The 22905-nt window shown below is 39.1% G+C and overlaps 1 protein-coding gene across 1 annotated transcript in view; it reads right to left on the bottom strand.

Moving 5' to 3' along the window:
• FBXL2 (F-box and leucine rich repeat protein 2) overlaps window positions 1–22463 on the bottom strand; it is a 55164-nt gene extending 32701 nt beyond the window's left edge. Inside the window, exons 1-2 of the mRNA XM_075493393.1 lie at window positions 22347–22463; window positions 7939–8000 (exon numbers count right to left, since the gene is read on the bottom strand). Coding sequence (XP_075349508.1) covers window positions 7939–8000; window positions 22347–22349 — 65 coding nt within the window. The 5' untranslated portion in view covers window positions 22350–22463. The remainder of the gene's footprint in view (window positions 1–7938; window positions 8001–22346) is intronic.
• Window positions 22464–22905: the final 442 nt, after the last annotated feature.

Below are 22905 nucleotides of genomic sequence, written 5' to 3'. Positions count from 1 at the left end.
AAACTGGGCTCAGCTGAAGATTTCTAATTTACAGAAAAACATTTAATAAATGAGAAATGAACTACTACTTATGGGCAGACAGGAATTCACAAAAGGAATTGTTAATCAAGAGATTGAGTTTAAATAAGACTCCAGTTTCAAGGTAAATGAAGCTCTAAATGGAATTAAGTCTTGATTAGTTAAAGAACAGATTCTAAAGAGAAGCTTAATAGCAAATGAAAGAAAAACAAAATGAAACAAAATCAATGGTAACGTATGATTCCAGGAGTTGTGTTAAGTCATTGCTATATCCCCTTTAGCTGTTACTCCTGCTTCAAATGCTTGTTATTCACTTTTGTTTGTTCCAGTATGACTAATCCTTTGTCACAAGCATGTTCTTACTGAGAGATATCTATACTTGAACCAGGTAATGCTGAAGCACTCCATTTATAAGAAAGTCCCAATTGTTCAAGCAGAAACATTAAAGAAAGTATTTCCTTTTCATGATTCACAAATCTTACTCAGCACATTGACAAAAAAACCCTCTTCCATTCCCAAATCTCCTCTTCTGTCTGCATTAACACAGTACACAAGAGCACTAGCATGCAATTTTCTGATTGTGTTCTTAGAGCCTCTCACTCACATTTTTAAAGGAATTCTATCTGATACATCTCTGCCCAAAATATTCAGTTTTAAGCTTACTCTTGCATTTGTTTGTGAACAAAAACAAATCACTTAAACTTATTAAATAGAGGATGGCAGCTACCTACTGCAGTTTCAAAAGGCCAAACTTAATTGATCATACAATCATTTGCAAGTGTTCAGCATCTCATACAAAAAATCCAGAAAATGCATACAAAGTGCCAACTGGTGAGGCAAAGAACTGAAAAATATAAATTTGTATCTGGAACTGTTCTTGGCAAGAATTTCATAAGCAGTCAAACAATACATGCAGCGGTGTAAAAAAAGGTCAACATGAGACCTTCTCCATATTCTGAAGGGGGTATGCTGACCACCAAGCTATTGAGTCTTTTGTTTTCTCAGAGCACAAGTTCTGTCCTGAATTTGAGATAAGACACTGGAAAGTTTTAAAACCCATTCCTACTTCAGAATAATTGGAAAATTTTCTAACAAAAGCTGATTCATCAGAAAATTGCAACCTGTAGCATGCTCAATGCATATTTGAAGTTAGATACACTATCTTGAAGGCTGAAGGTACAGAGAAACTAAATGACTATCCATTTTAACATTGGGTCAGTCATGTTAAAACCAATAAAAATAGTATTGGTAGTGTGATATTATTTATCAATTGCTGCTAAAGCACATAAGAATTCTGAAAACACCAAGTCTTAAAGAGTCCTAAAGCATTACCATTCTGTTGTTTCCTTGGCTAAACATCAAAAAATTTAATCACTTTCCAGAGGCTTTATCTTGTCCATGACCTCTGCCTGTGGTTCATTCTGCTCACTTGCTCCATTGGTTTTCTGATCACTTTTTTGGAGGTAAGGACCACTGAAAATGAGTATATGACTCCACAGGAGTGAGTCTGAATTTGATACTATGCTGTTATGAGTTGTATTGTTCTTGCTTGCTTCCTGTCAATGTTAGTGTCCATATTTCTAGTTAACAAATACATTTCCCTCACCCTTATCTAAAGGAGTTTTCTCTATTGAGTAGTTAGTGTGAGCTACAACAGACCAGTTGTAGCTGCTCTGCACTAATTCCTTGGACAGATGTATTTCAGGCATGCTAAATCAAAGGACTTCACTTAATGAAAGTTACTTGTACAAGGCACTATTAGACATCCCTTTACAGAAACCATAGATTTGTGTAAATATACAGAAAGGAAATAACTTTTACTTTCATAAGCAACTCCTATACAATCAATTCGGTTCATAATCTGTATGAATGTACTTCATGTACTTGTATCAGTTTGGTTGTTTCTGATTCTAAATAGCCACATTGTAATTGCTTGGCAGACTACTATAGAGGACTTCAAAGATGCAAAACATGGTCTAAAATCAAAATAAAGACTGCTTGTGCATTATAAAACTGGAATGTTTTCCTGAGATTGTCAAAGACTGAACAGCATTCTTTGCTATTCAGGGTGAAATATTGCCCTATTTAATTATACAAATCTTTGAAGTGGGGAAAATGAATCATGTTTGAGATGACAGATTTCCCCCCCCTTCAGAATGCATGCATTGTTTGTTTGCTTACAAAATTCTTACCAAGAACAGTTCCAGATACAAGTTTATATTTTTCAGTTCTTTGACTCACCAGTCGGTACTTTGTATGCTAAGATACAGCAGCCAAATTTTACAGCGACTGTGGGCCATTTAAGTACCTACAGTACCTAGCTAAGAAATACCAATGGCATTATGACAATTTCTTGTTGTAACCTTTGCAATATTTCTTTTCTATTTCCCCCACAGTTAAGCACACAGATGGTAAAGCATCACTTCAAATATACCAAACACTATGTTTGACTTCACTAATTTTAAGCTTCTGGTAATTTTTCTTCTCTACAATAATGAACACACTAACAGCTGAGCAAAAGGCAGTGTGCAGAAATAAAAACAAAGAATAGAAACATGAAAACATATATAATACTTCATTAGCCAACTCACAAGCTGCATATTCTTGCATACAAGAAAAGCTGCTGCTGGAACACAGCTCCTGGGTTCCTCTCCTAATTTGAGTCCCGAAACTTTGCTTATCCTCTTTTAAATCTGATTGAGCTCTCAAATTTTGAGTCTGATGACTAAGACCCATTATTCAAGTACATGCACCCAATAAGTATTGTTTATAGCAGAACTCATAATAGCTTCTACATTTGTGGTACAATTTATGAAGTTAGTACTTTGTAGGCAGAAAGGAACTGAAAATGGTTCAAGTGGCCGAAAGGAATAAACATCTCTGCTTCTGATCTGAGGCTTGCCATTTTCGTGCAAAATCTTACACCACAGAATGTTAGCAGTTAAAATACAAATGAACAAATGTTATCTGTCCTTCTACATGCCAAAAGTAGTGGCTGTACCTCCATTTTCAAACATGTATTATTACTTTTTATCAATCACGAAACGTAAAAAAAATCTTTTTGGAAGCTGTTGGAAAGCCACAACATTCTAATATTAATTACATCCACTTAAGTTTTTTTGTTTCCAATGCTTTTTAAACTCAGTACTGCAACTTTAAAAATCCATTTGTTTTTTCCAGCAATTTACAATGAAAAAAAGAAAAAGATGATCTTCTTCAAGGCTATGACATCTTACTGGAAAAGTTGTTACTGTTAAAAATACAATAGTCTATCTCTGACTTGATTTCTGATTCTTCTGATGATAGATATGAGTTTATTAACTTTAGACACCAATGCAAATCCATAACTAATGTACTGTATAATCAAATGATGCTTTTCCATAAACACACTGGCTAAGAAAAAAATAAAGCTACAATTGTCTGTAAACATTGTTTAAATTACATGATTTATAAGACCTCTGCAGGATTCTTACTCAAACATCATACAATTGAGCATTTATTCAACCTTTCACTTCTTGTAATATATAAGAGCAGAGGGGAAAGGGCATTCCTTGCCAACTGGCAAACTAATACGGCAACAGCTGTAAACTGCACTGCAACAGCTAACAGGGGTGATCATTTTTCTTTTAGCTTGAACAGTACTACAAATCAAAGTTTTTTAGAAGCAGCCTATTTCATCCACAGGAAAAAAAAAATTACTCCAATGTTACAAGTAAAAATAAATGCCCATAAACCAGAAAAAGTTACAAATGAAACGCCTCCCTCTCTCCACTCAAGCTATTCTACCTACCTCAAAGCATAACTGGTCCCTCCAAACCAGGGTCGTCTTCAAAACCACCACTGTCCATGTTAGTCAGCTATTCTCTTCCTCCTCTGCCCAGTTATCTTGAGTCTACTTGAGAAGGAATAAATAATCTCTGGTTTCGTATCCTTTCAAATGAGCTTCTTGCCTGAGAAGCTGAGGGTCATTTACTTACAAGTGTAGGAGATGTCTGTAGAAAATGTGCAAGAGACAAGACACTGCCCTGGAAACCTTCCAATCTCATTCTGTTGTTAGAATAATAATAATAACAATACTAAAAATAAAGAGTAAGAACTGCAGTATAAGTCCAAGGGCTTACTTTGTTCAACTTTAGAGTATGCAACTATAGCAACAAATGAATAAATTTTAGAGTGGTAGTATTTCCTAAGTCTACCATCAGAAAAAGGTTTCTCAATTTTAGAGAAAAATATGGATTGCTTGTCATACTCAGGTTACAGAAGTTTAAATACTTGATGCAAATGAGAACAAGACCAATTCTTGCAACAGAAAAAAATGTTTACATTTCATTTCCAGATATTTGTAACAAGATATTAACCACTTTTTCCATGTGTCAAATTTTATGGTTTTGTGTTTTTGTTTTTTTTTTAAAGAGCTGTAGTGCTTTCCAACAGTTTTCATACATATCTGATAAAAGCAAGCAACAAACTAAGTGCATTTGATGACACTTTCAACAGTATTTACTATTCAGTTCCGGCGCTGTGAGCAAAATGTTTCCACTGCAACTGGTTTACTCTCCTTTTAATTAAAAGGTAGGCTGCATAGTTAATATAGTAAAAATAATTAGGATATTAATTACACTCAGAGCAGCAATATTTAATCTCTCCTGTCACAACCATATGGCAAAACAATTTTATAACATGTTGTAGCACGAGCATAAACTGTTTTAGGTGTTGAAAGACATTCAGGCTCAGTCTTACAGAAGTATTTATGTGCAGCAGCATAAAACAAATTCCCCACGGATAATCCTTTAGACAACTAGGTTTGCACCCCTAAATTTCCCGAGGTATCAACACTCTGCAGGGATGAGAACTCAGACACATGTCCCATCATAACACTCTAACATACTCTGCCTCTGGCCTTGTGAGTTTGTCTCTGCAGTACTACAATTTCAAAAGGAGGTTTACAGAGCATCTCTCCCACCCATCCCCTTCCTCTCCATTCCAAAGCCCTGATGGTCATCACAACATTGTGGGTGTTATGAAACTTGGACTTTATTTCTCTCTGGCTATGGGCAGACCATCACCTGAGTCGCAGCATTCAGCATGAGATCATCACGATCTTTACTGAGAAAGCTGACTGTCCCAATTCAGTTTCTCAGATCATCAACTCTTCTGGCTACAGCTGCAATGCTACTTTGGTAGACCACTGTGCAATTGCAAAGAGGACATACGTGCACAAGAACTAGATGGCTGGCTGAATCAGTTCTGTGTACGTTTAGCCTAGGCTATTTTGTTGGTCCAGCCCCAGGAAGCCCTTTAATCATGCAAAAGCTTCTTTAGACACTGCCACGATAGTGTAGTGGCAGTGCCTAGCTACACCACTTCCTCAGCTGGTCGAATCCAAGGTGAGCCTATATATCCTCAGAGTTGCTCTGTAAGAAGTTATCTTGAATACAAGAGCTAACAGCTAAGCCACTGGTACTGTCCAATTACCTACACATGGGGTTTTTCCCCGCTGAGTTCTTTAAAATGTCTTGTATAGTAACATAAATGTTGGAATAAACATACTGCTCAATGAAACAAACAAGCTACTCCCTACATAACATATTAAAGAACTTACCAAATTTGATGTTAGAATACTGTCCTGGTTTTGGCTGGGATAGAGTTAATTTTCTTCCTAGTAGCTGGTATAGTGCTGTGTTTTGGATTGAGTATGAGAATAACGTTGATAACACACTGGTGTTTTCATTGTTACTAAGTAATATTTACACCAGTCAAGGACTTTTCAGCTTCCCATGCTCTGCCAGCTGCACAAGAAGCTGGGAGGGGGCACAGCCAAGATAGCTGACCCAAACTGGCCAGAGGGCTATTCCATACCATATGGCCTCATGCTCAGTATATAAACTGGGGGGAGTTGGCCAGGGGGCAGCGATCGCTGCTCGGGCACTGGCTGGGCATGGGCCAGAGGGTGGTAGGCGGTTGCAGCACTTGGGTTTTTTGTTGTTTTTCCCTGGGTTTTGTTCCTCTCTCTCTTTCTCTCATTGTTTCCTTTTCATTACAATTTTTAAATACTATTATTATTTTATTTCAATTATTAAACTGTTCTCTTGCAGCCCTCGAGTTTTCTTACTTTTGCTCTTCCGATTCTCTCCCTCATCTCGGGGGGGAGGGTGGGGGTGGTGAACGAGCAGAGGTCACTCTAAAGCACAACAAATACACAATTCCAGAAACTGACACCTAGAAGTTAGATACAGGAATTCTCACAGTAAACCTCAACACAATTTTATAGATGCTACTCATGTAATTAGCATAGACAATAATTTAGGAATTTCATATCTATATATGAAAAAGGATATAAAGAATATATCTATTCTTTTTATCCTACAATGAAAACTGAGGCATACTACATAATCAATAAGTTCTTTCAAAAGAAGATGTCTTTGCTATGTCAGTGCACAATACTTTTCACTGTCTAAACCACATCAACAAATTCTGTTGAATCACATAAATGGGATACTTAGCCCCTGTAACAGTGAAAAGGACAGTCATTTCCACAGATATTTGGAGAGTCCTGCTGCTAGAAAAGAACTGTTTGCAGATTACGGTTCTTTGCTAAGGAGGTGGCATATTAAATCGACTTTTATCTTGTTGTTCATGTGTGGCATTGAGTGCAATAAAGCAAAGTTATTAGAATTTCTGTTCAGGGCATCATTCAGTGACGCGTCTCTTTTAATCACATTTTCTAAACAGTTCTACGAGTCTAATTTACAACACTATCACCATATGGAATGAGTATTTCTCAAGAAAAATGAAAATCCTTTTAAAATTCAATTCCTTTAACAACAGACTGCTTCTTTAATACCACCAAGAGAGCACTGTGATAGTACAGACACTAAAAGAAGTCATAATCATAATGTTTTAAGAGCACTTTCTTCAGACACAAGATGCAAACAAAATACCATTATTTGAGACATTCTCCCACTTCAAATCAAACAGGAAGCAATGACATACGTACAAGATAACCCAAACATCTCTTTACTGTATTAGGAAGAAATCATCAGCTCAATTTTAACAACACCATCACTAAAAACCGTAATTGCACCATTACAAGTGAACACCTTCCCCCTGCCCCGGTCAAAGAGTGGGCTGTAACAAAACCTATATGCAGGTACAGAAGACGTTGCTGAGCTTCTTCAGTTCCAGCTCTGAAATGGTCACATCCAGTCGAGCAGTATCTCCACATTTGGCCATTTACACTTTGCTTGAAATCAACTTTCAACACAATGAGAGCGTGAAGACATCCATCAGTGTCTCAACCATGGGCTGAACTTACTGATCTTGGTGTTGTAGCTAACTCCTGCAAAGGTGATCTACTCACACACCAGCAAGCTGATGAAATTTATCACTAGCCAAATGATTACAGTAAGAAAAATCCTCCTGTTGGTTCTACCTTATATAACACAGACTGGCAGCAATGGTAACAGGCAGCGCTTTTCACTGCAGTGACTTTTTGAAAGCTTGAAAGGTGAATTTATATTTTATTTTGTTATAACAAAGTTCATGACACAGTGTGAACTACATTAGAAAAAAGATTATAGGCTCTTCACACAGATAAAACATTGTGTAGTGTGGAAGAGTTGACTACTCTGTACACCAAAGCTTTTTGGACATTTTATTTCACTTCTTTTTCTGATATGCAAGGAAAAGATCACTATTAAATGACATCTTCCATGGTATAGTGTAATTTGAACGCATTAAAACAAATCAAGACTAACCAAAAGACAACAAGTTCAAGAATTCCAAGAATTAAATCAGATATGTTGCTATTTATTTCGAGACAGATTTAAGAAAGAATGAATAGTGCTTGATAGCCTGTAAGCCACATAAGCGATGTACAATCCTCAGGTTTTTAGTCCTGAACACATTATGTAGAATTACCTTAACAGAAGTTCTTTGGGTAGTTTTTTGTTAATAAGGGCTTCATCATTATTTGAGAAAACCTAGAAATAGAAAGAAAAGACATAATTTAAAAAGATCAACAGGAAAAACAGATTTTAGAGAGTGTTTTCACCTTCTACTTAGGTGTTTAATCCTTTGAATTTACTGTTAATGTCCAGTTTTCAACATGTTAGTTGGCAATACTATAAAATTATTGCAATATACACAAAAGGGCCATGCCCATGCATACACCTCCTCTTCCCTAGTGCTAAGATTTAACTACACAAAAATTGTGGAGCAACTTAATAATCATTAAACAAGCAATCAGAAGCCACACTTACACCCCATAAGGAATTATTTTAGGCAGTGGTGAAACTTCTAGCAATAGCAAGACACATACAAACATGCACTAGTTGCAAAGTCCTAGAACTGTCCCATTACAGAAAACAGAAACTGGACACTTTCCAGTTATTCAGGTCCCCCCATTCACTGTCTACTGTGTAAATACTTTGGCCCAGGTATGTGAATATGAAGAAAACATAATAATCTAAAGAATTTACTGCCACTGATATGACAGCAACTGCTATGTAAGCAGGGGAAGCACCTCAAGAAATGCTACAAGAAAAACTGAAAATACCTCTCACCCGGAACTTCATATTACTAACGTATCTCCTAAGAAAAAGAAAGTGGAGAGACTGAAAGAAAATGCCCAAGGGAAAAAGCAGGCAATACTAAGATTATACAGGAAAACATCTCCGCAAAAGGAGAAAAGGATCAGTCACCAGTTCAATAGAAAAACTAAACAAAGGAGATATTGATCAGACTTACAACTTACTGTAAATATTTAGGTTTGAGAAATTTTGCCAGAGGAACACAGCAATAAACAAAACAGAAGATGAATCAGAATTTAAGGAACCATGGCATAGACTGGAGGAAGTCAAAGTCACAAGCAATCACTTCCTCTGCAAAGAGAAGACCTTTATGGAGTCCCTTTGCTGTCCACATTACCAGAAACAAAAGCTAGAAAGTGGGATCCAAAATAGCCAAGAGTTTTCCAAATGCTAAAAGGTAAATATGAAAACCACACAAAACAAACATGAAAAACAACTGGAAGAAATCTTTCCCCTGTCCTTCACTAAGAACATGCTGTCCCTGACTCAAGTATCAGGTCATTACCCCTTGTCCATCCTGTGATCAACACATATCACATACTTGGTAACTATTTGCTTTGCTTCTTGGTTAAAAAAAAAAAAAAAAAGCTCAACAAGAGGTGGTTCTGAAAAAAGGTACATCAAGCAAAGAATGAAAAAAAGCTGAATATAAGCTTGTCTCTCTCTCCATAAAAAAAAGCAGAAAGTACACGTTCTGGAATTCTGAAAATGTCTCTCTAAAAAATACTGTAAGATTAGAAAATTTGAATTTCCTTCTGGCTGCCATCAAGAACCGTTTTTCTCTTCCAGTACATCCTAGGCTGATTTCAGGTCTAACTGCATACTACTGTTTCTCAATTCTGACACAAAAGCAAAAGCCTCTTTCTTCACCCATCACCTCTGTGCACAGTTATCCACACATCTAAGAACAATAAAACTGTTGGCTTTCAATAGGACCAACAAATTTAATCAAGCTTCCTTTTCCTGCAACTGGAGCAGCACAATTATTCACAGACTGGTGACTGTAGACGTTCAAAGCATAAAACACCTATGCATATATATTTCAATAGGACAATTCTAGTTCCTTCAGAAGGAGAGACATTCTTGGCTTTAAGCAGTTCCACATGGCTGACCGCAGGTTCAGGTTTTCTCTGGTTCTGCTTTACATCCGATACCCATTGCTGCCGGTATTTTCAACCTTTATGCTGAAATGGACTATGTACATCAACACTAGTTTTAGAACTGGCTGACTGCTTCTGAGCTTGGCAATTCATAGATTTATGAATTATCTGCATGTATGCCATTTTAATATTATATGCTACTCACGGTTTGCAGCTTATTGCCTGAAAACAATAGTATATATTGGGATAATTTTTTAGAAGAACAGTCAAAACACAGGCCTAATTTATTGCAGCACTCATTCAGAAAAAGGAGACATATATGCCATCCTCATAGAACTTTAGATCACTAAAGAGTGAAGTGGGAAAATATTCTTGTGCATTACAGGTTAAAAAAAAATAAGTTGCAAAAAATGGAGTTACCTCCCGTTAGAGTATAAAAGGTCTGTGGTAGAACAGACAAGTGAACTTAGATCTTATTAATTCTCATCCAGAATCTGAACGTTCAGTATCACAGAACACTAGTTCTGTGATACTGTGATACATCACAATACAATACATCACAATACAATAATGTTCTGTGATACATCACAACATTATATTGCAGATAATTCCTCAAAAGTTACATCATCTAGAATACACTTCCCACTTACATGCATAAATATATATACATATTTGCAGACTGCTACTAGTTTACATGTGTGCCATCACTTTGCCAGTACAAAAGCTGTTGTTATCCATTTTTTCTTTACACCATAGATTCCCAGATGTACAGTAACATGCATATATGCTCACTCTATGAAGGTGACACAGCATTTAATTTAGTAACTAGCTCATACCTTACTATTTAATACAAACAGCCACAATGCATGCTCAAGACTTGAGTATTTCCAACTACTCACCAACTCCTGCATTAAAAAGCCAAATCACTACAAATCATAGCACAGACTTTTGGGAATAGTAAGTATTTTTCTACTGAAGCCAAGCTGAAAATCTAAACCTACAACAAAACTGGCAACTCTTATGGGAAAAGAGCTTATAATCTCTATATGTTTATGTGAGGTATCTTTAAACTTTTAAGTTAAAGTTGGATGGACAAACTATTTTGAATACACGACAGCAGATATGACCAAGATGGTTGCATTTAGGAATCCCAGTTAAAACTGAGAAAAATGCAGCTTTTACTACCGAATATGAGAAGTGTGCAATGTGCCCAGACACACAAGGTATGATACCTGCTACACAAGTCACAGATGAGGCCACAAACAGATTCGAAGCTGTTTTCTCTCAAACAGTAAGTTTTATGTGTTCTTGTATGTATTAGCTATAGTTATTATATAATAAAGTATTATTCTTATTCCATAAAGAATATTTAGAAAAAGGAAAGCATCTCTTTAAAGTACTCTTTTACTCTGAAAAAAGTATATTAGCCTCTAGACTCATATTGCATTTGCATCTCAGAAGATGAGAAGGACTTCTTTAAAGGCTCTTCAATACTAGTTTTCCCCCAAATGAAGAACAGGCATAGGATAACTGGGGTAGTCATCTTCCAGATGAACATTTGCAACATGACTTTGAATGTGTGCAAGTGGAGAGAAAAGAGAGAAGGTGCAAATAGGACAATATATCAGGAAATATTCAAAGAATAAATAATGTAAAACTTCCATTAATGAAATAAATACCTTGAGTACATTTATGTATTACCTCTCTGAAGTAAACAGTGCCATCCTTTTTATTTTTTACTTCATTTTTATCACATAACTTCTAGTTTTCTGTTTCTATTTATTAAAGAAACACCAAAAGCAATTAGTCAAGGAAGTGTTCAATCACTGTAAAAAATATTCTAATAATCTTGTCAAATATGATTTATTTTTCTTCAGTTACAGATAGTGCTGACAATGTCATGCCCTCAAAATACCTGTATACAATAATACAAAATAACAATTAAGAATACCGTGGATGTAGAAAGAGTATTTCTTCTTTCTTTGCTTTTGCATTTGGTAGCAAGTTTGACTGTATTAATGACAGGATATCGCAAACTCTAGAAAAGTGTGGTTTTAACTGTATAAAAACCCTAAATACAACAGACAAATCTGTGTACAAGGAAAAAAGACAGATGAGATTGAACATGTATAATAAATGTTACTCTAAAAACAGCTCTAAATTTCCTGTAAAAATAAGCAGAGATACAGAAAATCTCTACATTTTTAAAGGAACTGTGAGAACAAACAAAACAAAACCCATGAGAGAAAACTGTAATTGCTTATTACTTGAATCTTGAGCCATTTCCTACATTCCTTAACTGACCTTTCTTGGTGGTAGCTTCGTAGTACTTTTGAAAGACTGGTTACAATGAGCTAAAAAGGGAGTATTTCCTTAAAAAATGACCTGATACTTGCTTATACTAAATTTCTTCAGCAACTACACTTAATTTTTTTCTCTCTTTATTGTATAAATAAAGTATCCATTGTGTAAATCTGTCAAATCCGAAAAGAATAATCTCCCCATTTTTCTTCCCCTTCCATATTATTAAACATACTAATTGCCACTAGTCCTAGAATATAACTTCTTGGTACACCACAGTTAGCTTGCCACCGTTAAAAGCACCACATATTGTTCTCTTCTGGTCTAACAGTGATAAAGCTCTCCTGTTTTCACCAGAATTACTGAGTTGAAGAAATCTTTTTTGATGGAGTTGTGCATTTGTGGTTTTGTACCCGGTCTGGCAAAGAACTGTAATATGCTCAAAAAAGTTCATTTTTCTCTACAAAGAAACAAAGCAATATTCATCCTGGTTTATCATGCTTATTTAAGACATTTAGAAATTCCCTTCAACTAGTATTTCAAGATCAAAATAAGGTTATACTACTAATTTTGTTGCTAGTCTTTAGGTTTTTTTAATGATGCAATTTCGGTTGTCATTCAGTCCTCTATTGAAGAGGACTATTTTCTTTACAGATGAAACAGTTTTGTTAGCAGCTCAGCCATTATGGCTGAGTTCCACAGAGACATTTATGTATCTAATTTCCACTGAAATCAGAGTAGATAAGGACTTTCAACCTGTCAACTTTTCAAATCAAAAGTTATTAAAAACCAGACTCTCAAAAATAGCCTTGCTTAGTAGTGTGCTAAAGCAAGTAATTATGGGTAAATGTAGATTTGAGAAAGAGTGAAGATGAAGTCTGAGAGACCCCAAAGAACATCAGCAAAAAGAGAAGACAGATATGTACTGAAAACACGGCTGAATTCTTTACCAAGTCAGGAATAAAACCCAATGTTGTGTCATTGTCACCGAAGGAGGCAGTAGTTTAGAAATAAATCCATACCTTTCCCTTCTCCTATAGCTGACAGAGGAAACGTCCTAGTTAAATTGTAAATATTGCCACATGTAAAAAGCATCACGTCTTCCAGATTTTCACTAGCAAGAACAGTATTTATTTATGCAGTAATAGGCATCGTAAGAACAAGATGTTTTAAAGGAAAATCCTGACAAAATAAAATAAGTTTTATTCAGTTCCTCCGACGTGCAGATTTTTGTTACCAAACACAAAACCCACCAGCTTGCTGCACATCTCTCCTCCTCAGTGGAGATGCCTAATTGTTGCCTATGCAATTTCCCCTTCATCATGCTACTGAAATTGCCTCTTGCTATAGCGGCAGGAAAGCCAGCAGATCAGCTTTGCTACCCACAGCCGTTCACAAGCATGCTAAAGTAATGAATGGCACCCTAAAAATCTCTGTATTTAAATACAGCAGAAAAATGGAGGAGGAAGAAGAAAAGGGAAAACAATCTTCATTTACTATAAATTTTGGATTATCTCACATTACACTATAGAGTGCTCTCTAATGGTCAGAGAACTGCTGCTAGCTGGTGTTTCCTCCAGAAATGTACAATTAATGCATTAGACAGGCAGAATCATTTAACACCATGCAAGTAGCAAAATGTAACCGTATCTAGGCAACAAAAGGAGTGTTAGGCGAATGGATATGCATTGCCAACAGAACTGAAATAAGTGATATCGAAGACACAACAGCTGACAGCACAGGGCTGGTGTTAAATTAGAACCCATGGCAAAGCTTTCTGTATAATCAATAAAATTACGACACACCAAAGTGAATCTCGAAAGGCGATGCCATCTCAAACCAAGCTTGTCTACAGCAGAGACAGACTGGCAAAGTCTTTTATTTCAACACATAGACACTATCTGCCCTCCAGGCTCTCACTCCTATGCTCCAGCTGCTCACCGTGCTCCCTCTCAGGCTTTGACTTTGTGCACTTCAAAATTCCAGCCATCCTGGTCTGTCGTGGTCACTAACCTCTTTTTTCCTTGGACACCCTCTACAAGAGCCCAAGGGCATTGTCTTCAGCAGGCTTGTAGCCTCCTCCTTGCTGCCAAATACCCTCTGGATCTTTTGTACTGGTCTTTCCTCAGGATCTTTTCTCTTCCAGCACTGTGACAAACTGACTGATCAAAAGCAACTAACACCTCATATGAAAGCCTTTTGTTCTTACTGTGTTGGTCATCTTAAACAATTAAGCCTCACCTTCAGAGAACAAGATCAAATACACCTGGGAACATCTCTCTCTCCATAATGCCTTCCACTGATCTAGGGCTGCCTATAAGGGCCATATTGTTTTTAAAGTTTCCCCAGAGTAAGTGCTGTCCAATATAATAAAACCTGCCAGGCAGAAGCAGCTGGCCACACTGCCCACTTTGCTGCTTGGTTTTCTTCCAGAAGAGCCATCATTCTTGTTTTGCCAGCACTGGTATTCATACCACATCATTCACGTTTCACTGGAGGGCATCAGTCTGGCTCTGCAAGGCCCTGTTCTCACTGGGTGACAGATCAAGGTCATCTGTGAACTTCAGAGCTGATGTCTGTAGCTGCAGAACTCTATCTCGAGGCCTTTGGCCGTTCCAACTCAACTGCCTCTTAGCATGGAGGTACTTGGAGGTTGCCTTGCCTGCTGTCTCGAGCGTACCAGGTCATTCTCAGTTGACCAAATAGCTCACATCACCCTTTCCCGTGTGTTTTTCAGAAGGGCAGTCACCTACTGGCAACAACATATTTGGAAATCACCAATGAAGCCTTTTCAAGAGTATGGCTTAATTACTGCATGCAGCCAAGGTATTAAGGCCTAACAGGTAGCCTGACCTGTTAGCTGAGCTGACCATCCTTTCATGCAAGACTTAACCTCATCTCCTACAAAGTCACCAAAAAGACAGCCATCCTCTGAACTAGCCCCACATATTAAGCATACTTTCACATACTGCTGTCTTACCAGCACTGTTATTTAAGGTGCTGTGACACAGATTTATTTAAACATTTAATTAATTGTAAATTCTGATACAAATCAAAGAGGCACAGAACAAACTCAAAGTTGCATAAATTTTTCAGTACCATGGCAACATTTCAGACTGACTTGAGTGCAATAGTTCCCACTTCAACTTGTTAAAAATTATGAAGGGGAAATCCAATGGTATGCAGAATTAGTGACTGACCTAATTACTTGCAGGCCTAAAATTCAGTTGAAAGACAGCATTTTATCAATACTCGCTATCATGTAACTGATGTTTGGTAGCCTGCGTGACAGAAAACATTAGGTTCAATCCAATACCTAAACAAAAGAAACAAGCATTACACTATTATTTGCAAAAAAGGTTTGCAAGTTCTGCTTCCCCCACGTTACTCATATAGGAGCTACATGGAAGACTAATCCTCCATTCAGGTCATGATCCACCTAGTTCACACTTTGTCTATTAAAGTACCTTGTTTTAACTACTACCAGAGATGGCAAAACAAACCTGAACCACGTGCAAAAATAAACTACCCCTTACCTAATCTTTCATGACTAGAGACTGGTTCAACTCAGGGGTGGGGGGAGGGAATCTCCAACAACTACTGTTTAAACACTAAGAAATTTGGAAAAAGCTGTTAATTGTATCCCTGTATAGTCTGTAAACATGCATAAAGAGACAGCTGAAAAAACAGGTTTGACAAATTTTTATCCTCATCATCTGTTAGTCATATACTGATTGGTAAATCTTTTCTTCAGTTTGTTTTCTTAAAAAAAAAAAAAAAAATTAATGACTGAGTATTTCCTTCTTCAGATATTTATCCATTACTCCTCTTTTAAGATTATGCACTTCCAAATAAAAACAGTACATGATGAAGCATTTAGACATTATTCCTAAAAAACAAAATAAAGCATTCAATTAACAGTCAAATCTACAAATCACTTTAAAGTGGAACATGGGGAAACCCATATCATCTACTTTACAGTAGATATCAACAGACCTGTAGCAGAAAAGTAAAATCAAATGGATGAAGCAGTTGTTGACCGTAGCCCATCACAAGGGTGGATTAAGCATCATACAGATTCTGTGCTTTCTTCTTCTTGAGCAGGTAAACAACAAAACCCTCCTTAAGCATCAAGCAGAGACTCAAATGTAATTTGCAAAAGCCTAAGTTCAAAACACCCGAGAAAGGTACTTTCCTTTGACCACTCAAGTAACTTTGAGACTCTAAGCAGAAATACTGGAACAGATTCTAAGGCAGCTTCCATCACAACATTCACAGGGACTGTGTGCTCAAATTAGAATTTGTTTCATCACAAAAATAATCCATTTGGTTTCATGCAGTCTTGTAGAATCATGCTATATAATACACATTCTTGGAGATTCAGAGCATGACACGTTTCTGAAAAATCAGGCTGAGAGAAAAGCTGGTGTCAGTTTGTTTTAATGCAGCAATATTTGGTCACGGATAGCCGTTCAGCCTCAGCCATCCAAATTTAATCCACATCACAGATTCATCAGAGCCCTTAGGAGTACACCTTTCAAAACTCCTCCTCTGAATCATCACTTCTGCATATCGTTGTTTTTACTGCCACACATACAGCTAAGTTTTATTCCCAGTCACCAACATTAGCATACAAACACACTGATGGTATGACAATGGAGACCTGAAATCCTCCGAGAGTGTGCACACAGAGATTCTTCTGCAGGTCCATTTCCCCAGGAGTTTGCACCATTCTCATATTAACTGACACAGTCCTCCCTCCAGCCACGCAATCCCACACCCAGAAAGGCAATTCTTTTTCTTATTGTACTTAGCTCAAACTGTAAATGAAATTACAGCTTAAGTCCTGACTGCATGGTTGAAGCAGAATCCCTTCTTCTAAGCACCTGTGAAACAAAAATTTTGAGCACTAATATTTCGCCCCCAACATAACTGCTCTTCAAAAACATATTTGAGACTTAAAAGGTATAGTTCATTACAGAAATGACTCTATTGCTTCTACAAAGCCATTTCAAAGCAGTGCTTCATCTGCATCATAAACACTATGTCAGAACTGATGTTTTTCCTAGTACTGAGAGTGTGAAATCTTTATTATGATGAACAAACCTTCTCTACAAGGCAATCTCCCTAGAGTATGAACCAGAAAAAAAGATGACAGAAAATCTGTGTTGCGGCTGCACATGCCATATATGTAGTATATAATTAATAAAAGCTTTCAGTTATATGAGAAAAAATTAAGTACCTCTTCATGATTACAAGCAGCAATTATAACTGACTTCAAAGGAAACAGCATCATAGTAGCATTTCCAAAACATCTTTTTCAAACTGTTCCAAGACAGGTAAGAGGTTGAGATTTAGAGCAGAAACTGGACACTCACTCAATTGTTAGTATTTGCCAAAATTTACAGTTCTTGAATTTCTGCAGAAATAAAATAACCTTGAGACTTTTGCTTAAGAAGTAGTTTATAGACCATTTTCAGAACTACAAGTGCACTCAGATATTTTGCCCCTTAATATTCAGATAACCACTACATAAATTCAAGTCGTGATATGGAAATGCCTTTCCTCTGTGAAACCCTGACCGCAATCTCAACCTCTGAAGACAGACAAACTTGACATACTGGTAAAGTTCCACATTTATGCAGATTTGATGATGTCTTGTCTCCTTATTGATTTAAATTTACAGAACATACTGGTTAACCAGTTGAACAGCAATCAAATCCAATGAAAACAGAGTTTACTACTTCCTTCTGCCTGAAGGAGAACACAGGAAAACACTGGGATAGAAAAAGAGAGTATACCATGAAATATGGCCAATATTTTAAGGGTAGTAGCTTGATACCAAATTTTAAGTACTTTCTTGTGGGCTACACAGCAGCAGCTTGTGGTTCCAAGCAGTCATAAATGCGTAAGCCCAGAAAAGGGCACGCTTCCAGTTCCAATCCTCCTCTAGCATGAATGGAGTGGTTCCTCCAAGGCAAAGATAACAACCCAGAGGGAATCACTCAAGAGATTGTCCGTAGTTGATTCTATCAGCTGAGGTACCCTTGTATTTTAAACAATGCACTATTGTTGCATTTCCATTACCTCTCTGTACCCAACAGAAATTATGTTGGTCCATTTAAATGCTTAAATTCATACTGTAGTTTTGCTTGGGTTTGTTTGGGGTTTTTTTGGTGGGGTGGGGGGAGCTCATTGGAGTCAGCAAAAAATATGCATCTTACAGATTCTGTGGTTTCTTTTTCTTGACCAGGTAAATAACAAATCCCTCCTTAGGCATCAAACACTCAAATGCAATTTGCAAAAGCCTAAGTTCAAAACACCTGAGAAAGGTACTTCCCTTTGACCATTCAAGTAACTTTGAGACTCTACACTGACATACTGAAATAGAATCTAATGCAGCTTCCACCACAACATCATTCACAGGGACTGTACTCAAATTAATCTTGTCACAAAAATAATTAATTTGGTTTCACGCAGTCTTGTAGAATCACACTACATACACAGATTTTCAGACATTCATAGCACAGTACATTTTTTGAAAAATTAGTCTGAGAGAAAAGTTTGATCTTCACAAACTACTAGGGAAAAAAAAAATCTTCAGTCTCAAGAACAACTAGTTTAAACTTTGATGGAGACATACAAGTAACTTCTTGATCCTGAAAAATAAACATGGAATTGACAGAGAAGATACCAGTATGCTGTGAATCATTAATACTCTTTTTATGCCTTAGGTGTACCTTTTTCTGTTGTAGCAATGGATAAAGACTTCCTGCATTTTTAAGAATGCAAATCTGACTTTCATCATTTAGAAGTTACTCTGTGTTTGCAACCTTCCTTGTCAGAGGCTTTAACAAACAATTAGAATATCCCACCCCGTGTTAACGGTTCAAGTGGGAAAGCTGTTTTGTAAACTCTCAGACAGACAGCTGGACTCCAACCCTATCACATTCAAATCAAGTCACCCAAAATACATAGCTCAAGTATGATCAGAAATTGTACCGCTTTTTGCATTGTGCTAATACACAAAGAGAGAAAAAAAATGAAGAAATCTATGGAATCTATGGATCACCTTCCTAAAAAGGTTATTAGAAAGAATGCAAGCAAATGTTGTGGCTATTGTCTAAACTAGCTCGAGGCTAGTGTCTGAACTGTGAGGGAGAACTCTTTGGTTTCACAATTTCATCTGGTTTTGTCCTACTTCGCATATTCCATTTATGTGTATTTCTGATTCAGTAGAAACAGTACCAGAACTATTACACAAGTTGGTAACAATTCATATGAAATTAGTGCAGTTATTCTGATTTCTAATTGACAAAACAGCTGAAGTACTGTTAATGTGTAGCCTTCTGCTGGCATTCAGATCGATATTGTCACAGTGCCAAGATTAGTACTACTTTTCTACACTAACCTAAAAACAGTTGCCATGCTTCAGTGAAAATCTGACTTTTATTTTAAACTTTCCACATTTGCTAGCCCCACGTTATCCCTAATTTTAACCAAGATGAGTAAATATTTCAGTCTGTTGTCAAAATAAGAAAGTAACAAGCTAATGGTACTTCTGATTTGTAGGAACATTGATATTCCCTATACTAAAAGGTCTGGTGTTAATTTGTCAAAATTAATTCCTTCCTCACCTCTCTTGAATTTTAAACTATGCAGTTACAAAGAATTAAGAGGGAAAGAACAACCTAAACAGGACTAACCCTATAACAGAGAGCAATTCAAGTATAAGCATTCATTGAATAAAATATCCAAAAAATATGAAAAGAATAAAAAATGATGCTATTTCATCCTTTTCTTATCAGCTGTCAAGTGCAACTAAGGAGCTGCCCAATAAAATAATCTGCACAGCCATAAAGCTTATCTGGTATTTCTGAGATTTTACCTGTGCAGTTACAGCAACAATTCAGTGCTTCTTTGCAGATTCTACGTCTGCTGAGAAGACTGCTAAAGGTATCTAATCAGGAATGTCAAAATGGACCATGAAGAAAAACCCATACCTGGAGTCTGGTAAATGGATAATATTTACTTATGCTGTGAAACAGTTTATAAAATATTTTGTTCGTTGCTTTTCAGTCTGTAATTTTTCCTAAGTTTAGAACATAAGATAAATCCATTTTATTCAACTGACTTTTAAAATACTCCTTATCAGAGAAGACACAGTAAGATGTGTGATGGAATACTAATGTGAACTAGGACATGTTATTAAGTCACATCATAATCACTTCACCAATACTACACCATCCGCAGCCTCATTCACTGATGTTTACTCCTCCTTGTAGCAACAGATACATCCTAAAACCTTTGCAAACCAAATCCAACATGATTCTACATAGAATAGTACTGCAATCCCCCACAGTCTATCCATATTTTTATTCCACCTCATGTTTTATTTTTCAAGATTGTTTTGTTTAGGTTCAAAACATACAGGCTAGAATCAGGAAGGAACAAAAGGCAAAGTGCAGGAGAAGAACGAGAAGGAGCACTAACAAGCCTTCATGCAAAGGAAGAAAAGAAAGAAAAGTTACAACACCACAGGGATATGCTCCTTCCCTTTGTAAGACTGAGCACTCCCTTCCCTCCCCAGGAAACGTACTATCATTACACACACACATCAATATACACATAAAGGGATTTTCTGCCTTAAAACACTGTGCATTTCCCCACATGTGAAAGGCTACCAACTGTGCCTTCTTCCTGTATAAAACTATCACTGCGAGGCAGTAAGGCATCAGACACTTAAGTTGTAACTGAAAACAGGGATCATACCAATATCCTTTCCAAACATGCTGTGCCTGTCCCTACTCACTCCCCCTTACACGCCTTGTCATCTTCCTTTTGCAAACATAATGATGCACCTCTCCCCTGCCACTCGCTACGTACACTTACTGCATCACATCCCCACATACTCTCCCCACAGAGCAAACCTCAACCATTCTTCCTCCTTTGCTGCACCCTCCACACACATACGCTCCATGCACACCATCTCTACATACAGATGTAACAAACCTCGTGCCCACCACATACATACCACAAATCTATTACATTTATAAATGCATCTGTGCATACACATAAACCATCACAGCTATGCATATTTACACATATAAGCAACTGCCACCTTATACACACAAAATACCACACCCTGTATCTGCTACATACATATAAAAGTACAGATAATCCTTGCCACACCCATAGCATACATGCCTATAAAAATATCCACGTATTATGCCACACCCAATGTTCACTATATATACACACACACAGATGCAAGCCCATACCAGACAGCAGTATACAGACACAACTACATACATACAATGCCATGTCATGTCCCTGCACATAACATCACGTCTCTGCTACAACACAAATACACACATATCCGAAGCCCAAATCATAGGAGATATACACACATACTGACACAAAGGTGTAATATTACCCTCATGTCCTACCACACATCTGCTATACACACACATCCCAGGCCACGCCCTGGCTTATAGCACATGCATAAACATATAGCACAGTGCTCCACCCCAGCACCCCATGCATCCACACACTAACACCCTACGTCTGCTCTGTGCACTGACACACACGTTAGCTTCACCCCTACTTTATATAGGGGGACGACACCTCTATCATGCCCCAGCTGCTTTATGCACCCGTATATACACATTATCTCTCTCGTGTGTTATACAGGGGGAAAACACACCCCTGCCACATCTGACCCGCTCTACACACAGGCAGACTCCAACCATGGCTGCTCCGGCGTTATACAGGGAGGCAAGACACCCATCACGCCTCACCCACAGACACGCAGGCATATCCTCTCCCCGCCTGTGCTATAGCAAGAGACAACGCAGCCCCACCTGCTCCGGGCAGACAGACAGACACACTCTCTCTTCCCCACCGTGACAGCGGGGGACGGCACAGCCCGCCACAGCCCCCCGCAGACACATCCCCGCTCCCCGCAGGGCCGCACGCTCAGCACCACATCCGCACCACCACGGTGCACGCACGCCGTACCCTGCATACCACCGCCCGCCAAGCGCAGACGTTACGCCTGCCCCGGCCGCCACCCTCCCCTCGCAGTGAGGGGCCCGCCCGCCGCCCGGCCCCGCGGCCGCTCCAGACGGCCCAGCCAGCGCCCGGTCCCCGCGGCGGCACCGCCCGCCCCGCCACCTGCCCGCCCCGCCTCGCCTCGCCGCCGCTCCCCGCCCTGGGCCCCAAGCGGCCGGGCCAGCCCCCTAACGCGGGGCGGCGGGCCGGGCCGGGCCGGGCCGGGCCGAGCCGAGCCAAGCCGAGCCGGCCCGGGCCAGGCCGGCCCGGGCCGCAGGCTCACCATGGCAGAGGCGCCGCGGCGAGGCCGGTTGTCCTGGCGACGAGGAGCCCCGAGGAGGGCGCCAGGTGCAACGCCTGCGCGCGCGCCGCCGCCGCCGCCGCCGCTGCCAGAGCTGGGGCGGGGCGGGGCCGCCGCCGTCCCACGTGATCGGCACCGCCCCTGCGCCGTGGGGCCGCCCCGCCCCGCCCCCTCGGCTGCCGGCCCCTCCCTCCCGCCTCAGGTGGTGCCGTGAGGCGGGAAGGCGGCGTGGCGGCCGGGGAGGGGGTGTATGTTGCTCTGCGGGGGCTGGTAGCGACGGGAAGGGGAGCCGGCTTCGGGCGGGGCGGCTTGGCAGTGCTCCTGGCGGGTCCCGAGCCTGGAGGGCTGTCGCCCTGGCCCGGTCCCTCCCGCGGCTCTCATGCATCCGCCTTTCCTCCTGATGGGAAGGGACTGGCAGGGACTCGGCCCTTGGGATTTACAGTGGCCTGTGTGCTCGTAGGCGAGGAAGGGCCGGTGCAGCTGCCAGGCACCACCAGCCTCAGCTGCGTGCTCTCCTAAAGGTCTTCTGGGTGTTCCTAGT

Source organism: Mycteria americana, chromosome 2 (assembly GCF_035582795.1).
Source record: "Mycteria americana isolate JAX WOST 10 ecotype Jacksonville Zoo and Gardens chromosome 2, USCA_MyAme_1.0, whole genome shotgun sequence".
NCBI lineage: Eukaryota > Metazoa > Chordata > Aves > Ciconiiformes > Ciconiidae > Mycteria > Mycteria americana.
This window is presented reverse-complemented; position numbering and strand designations above follow the sequence as displayed.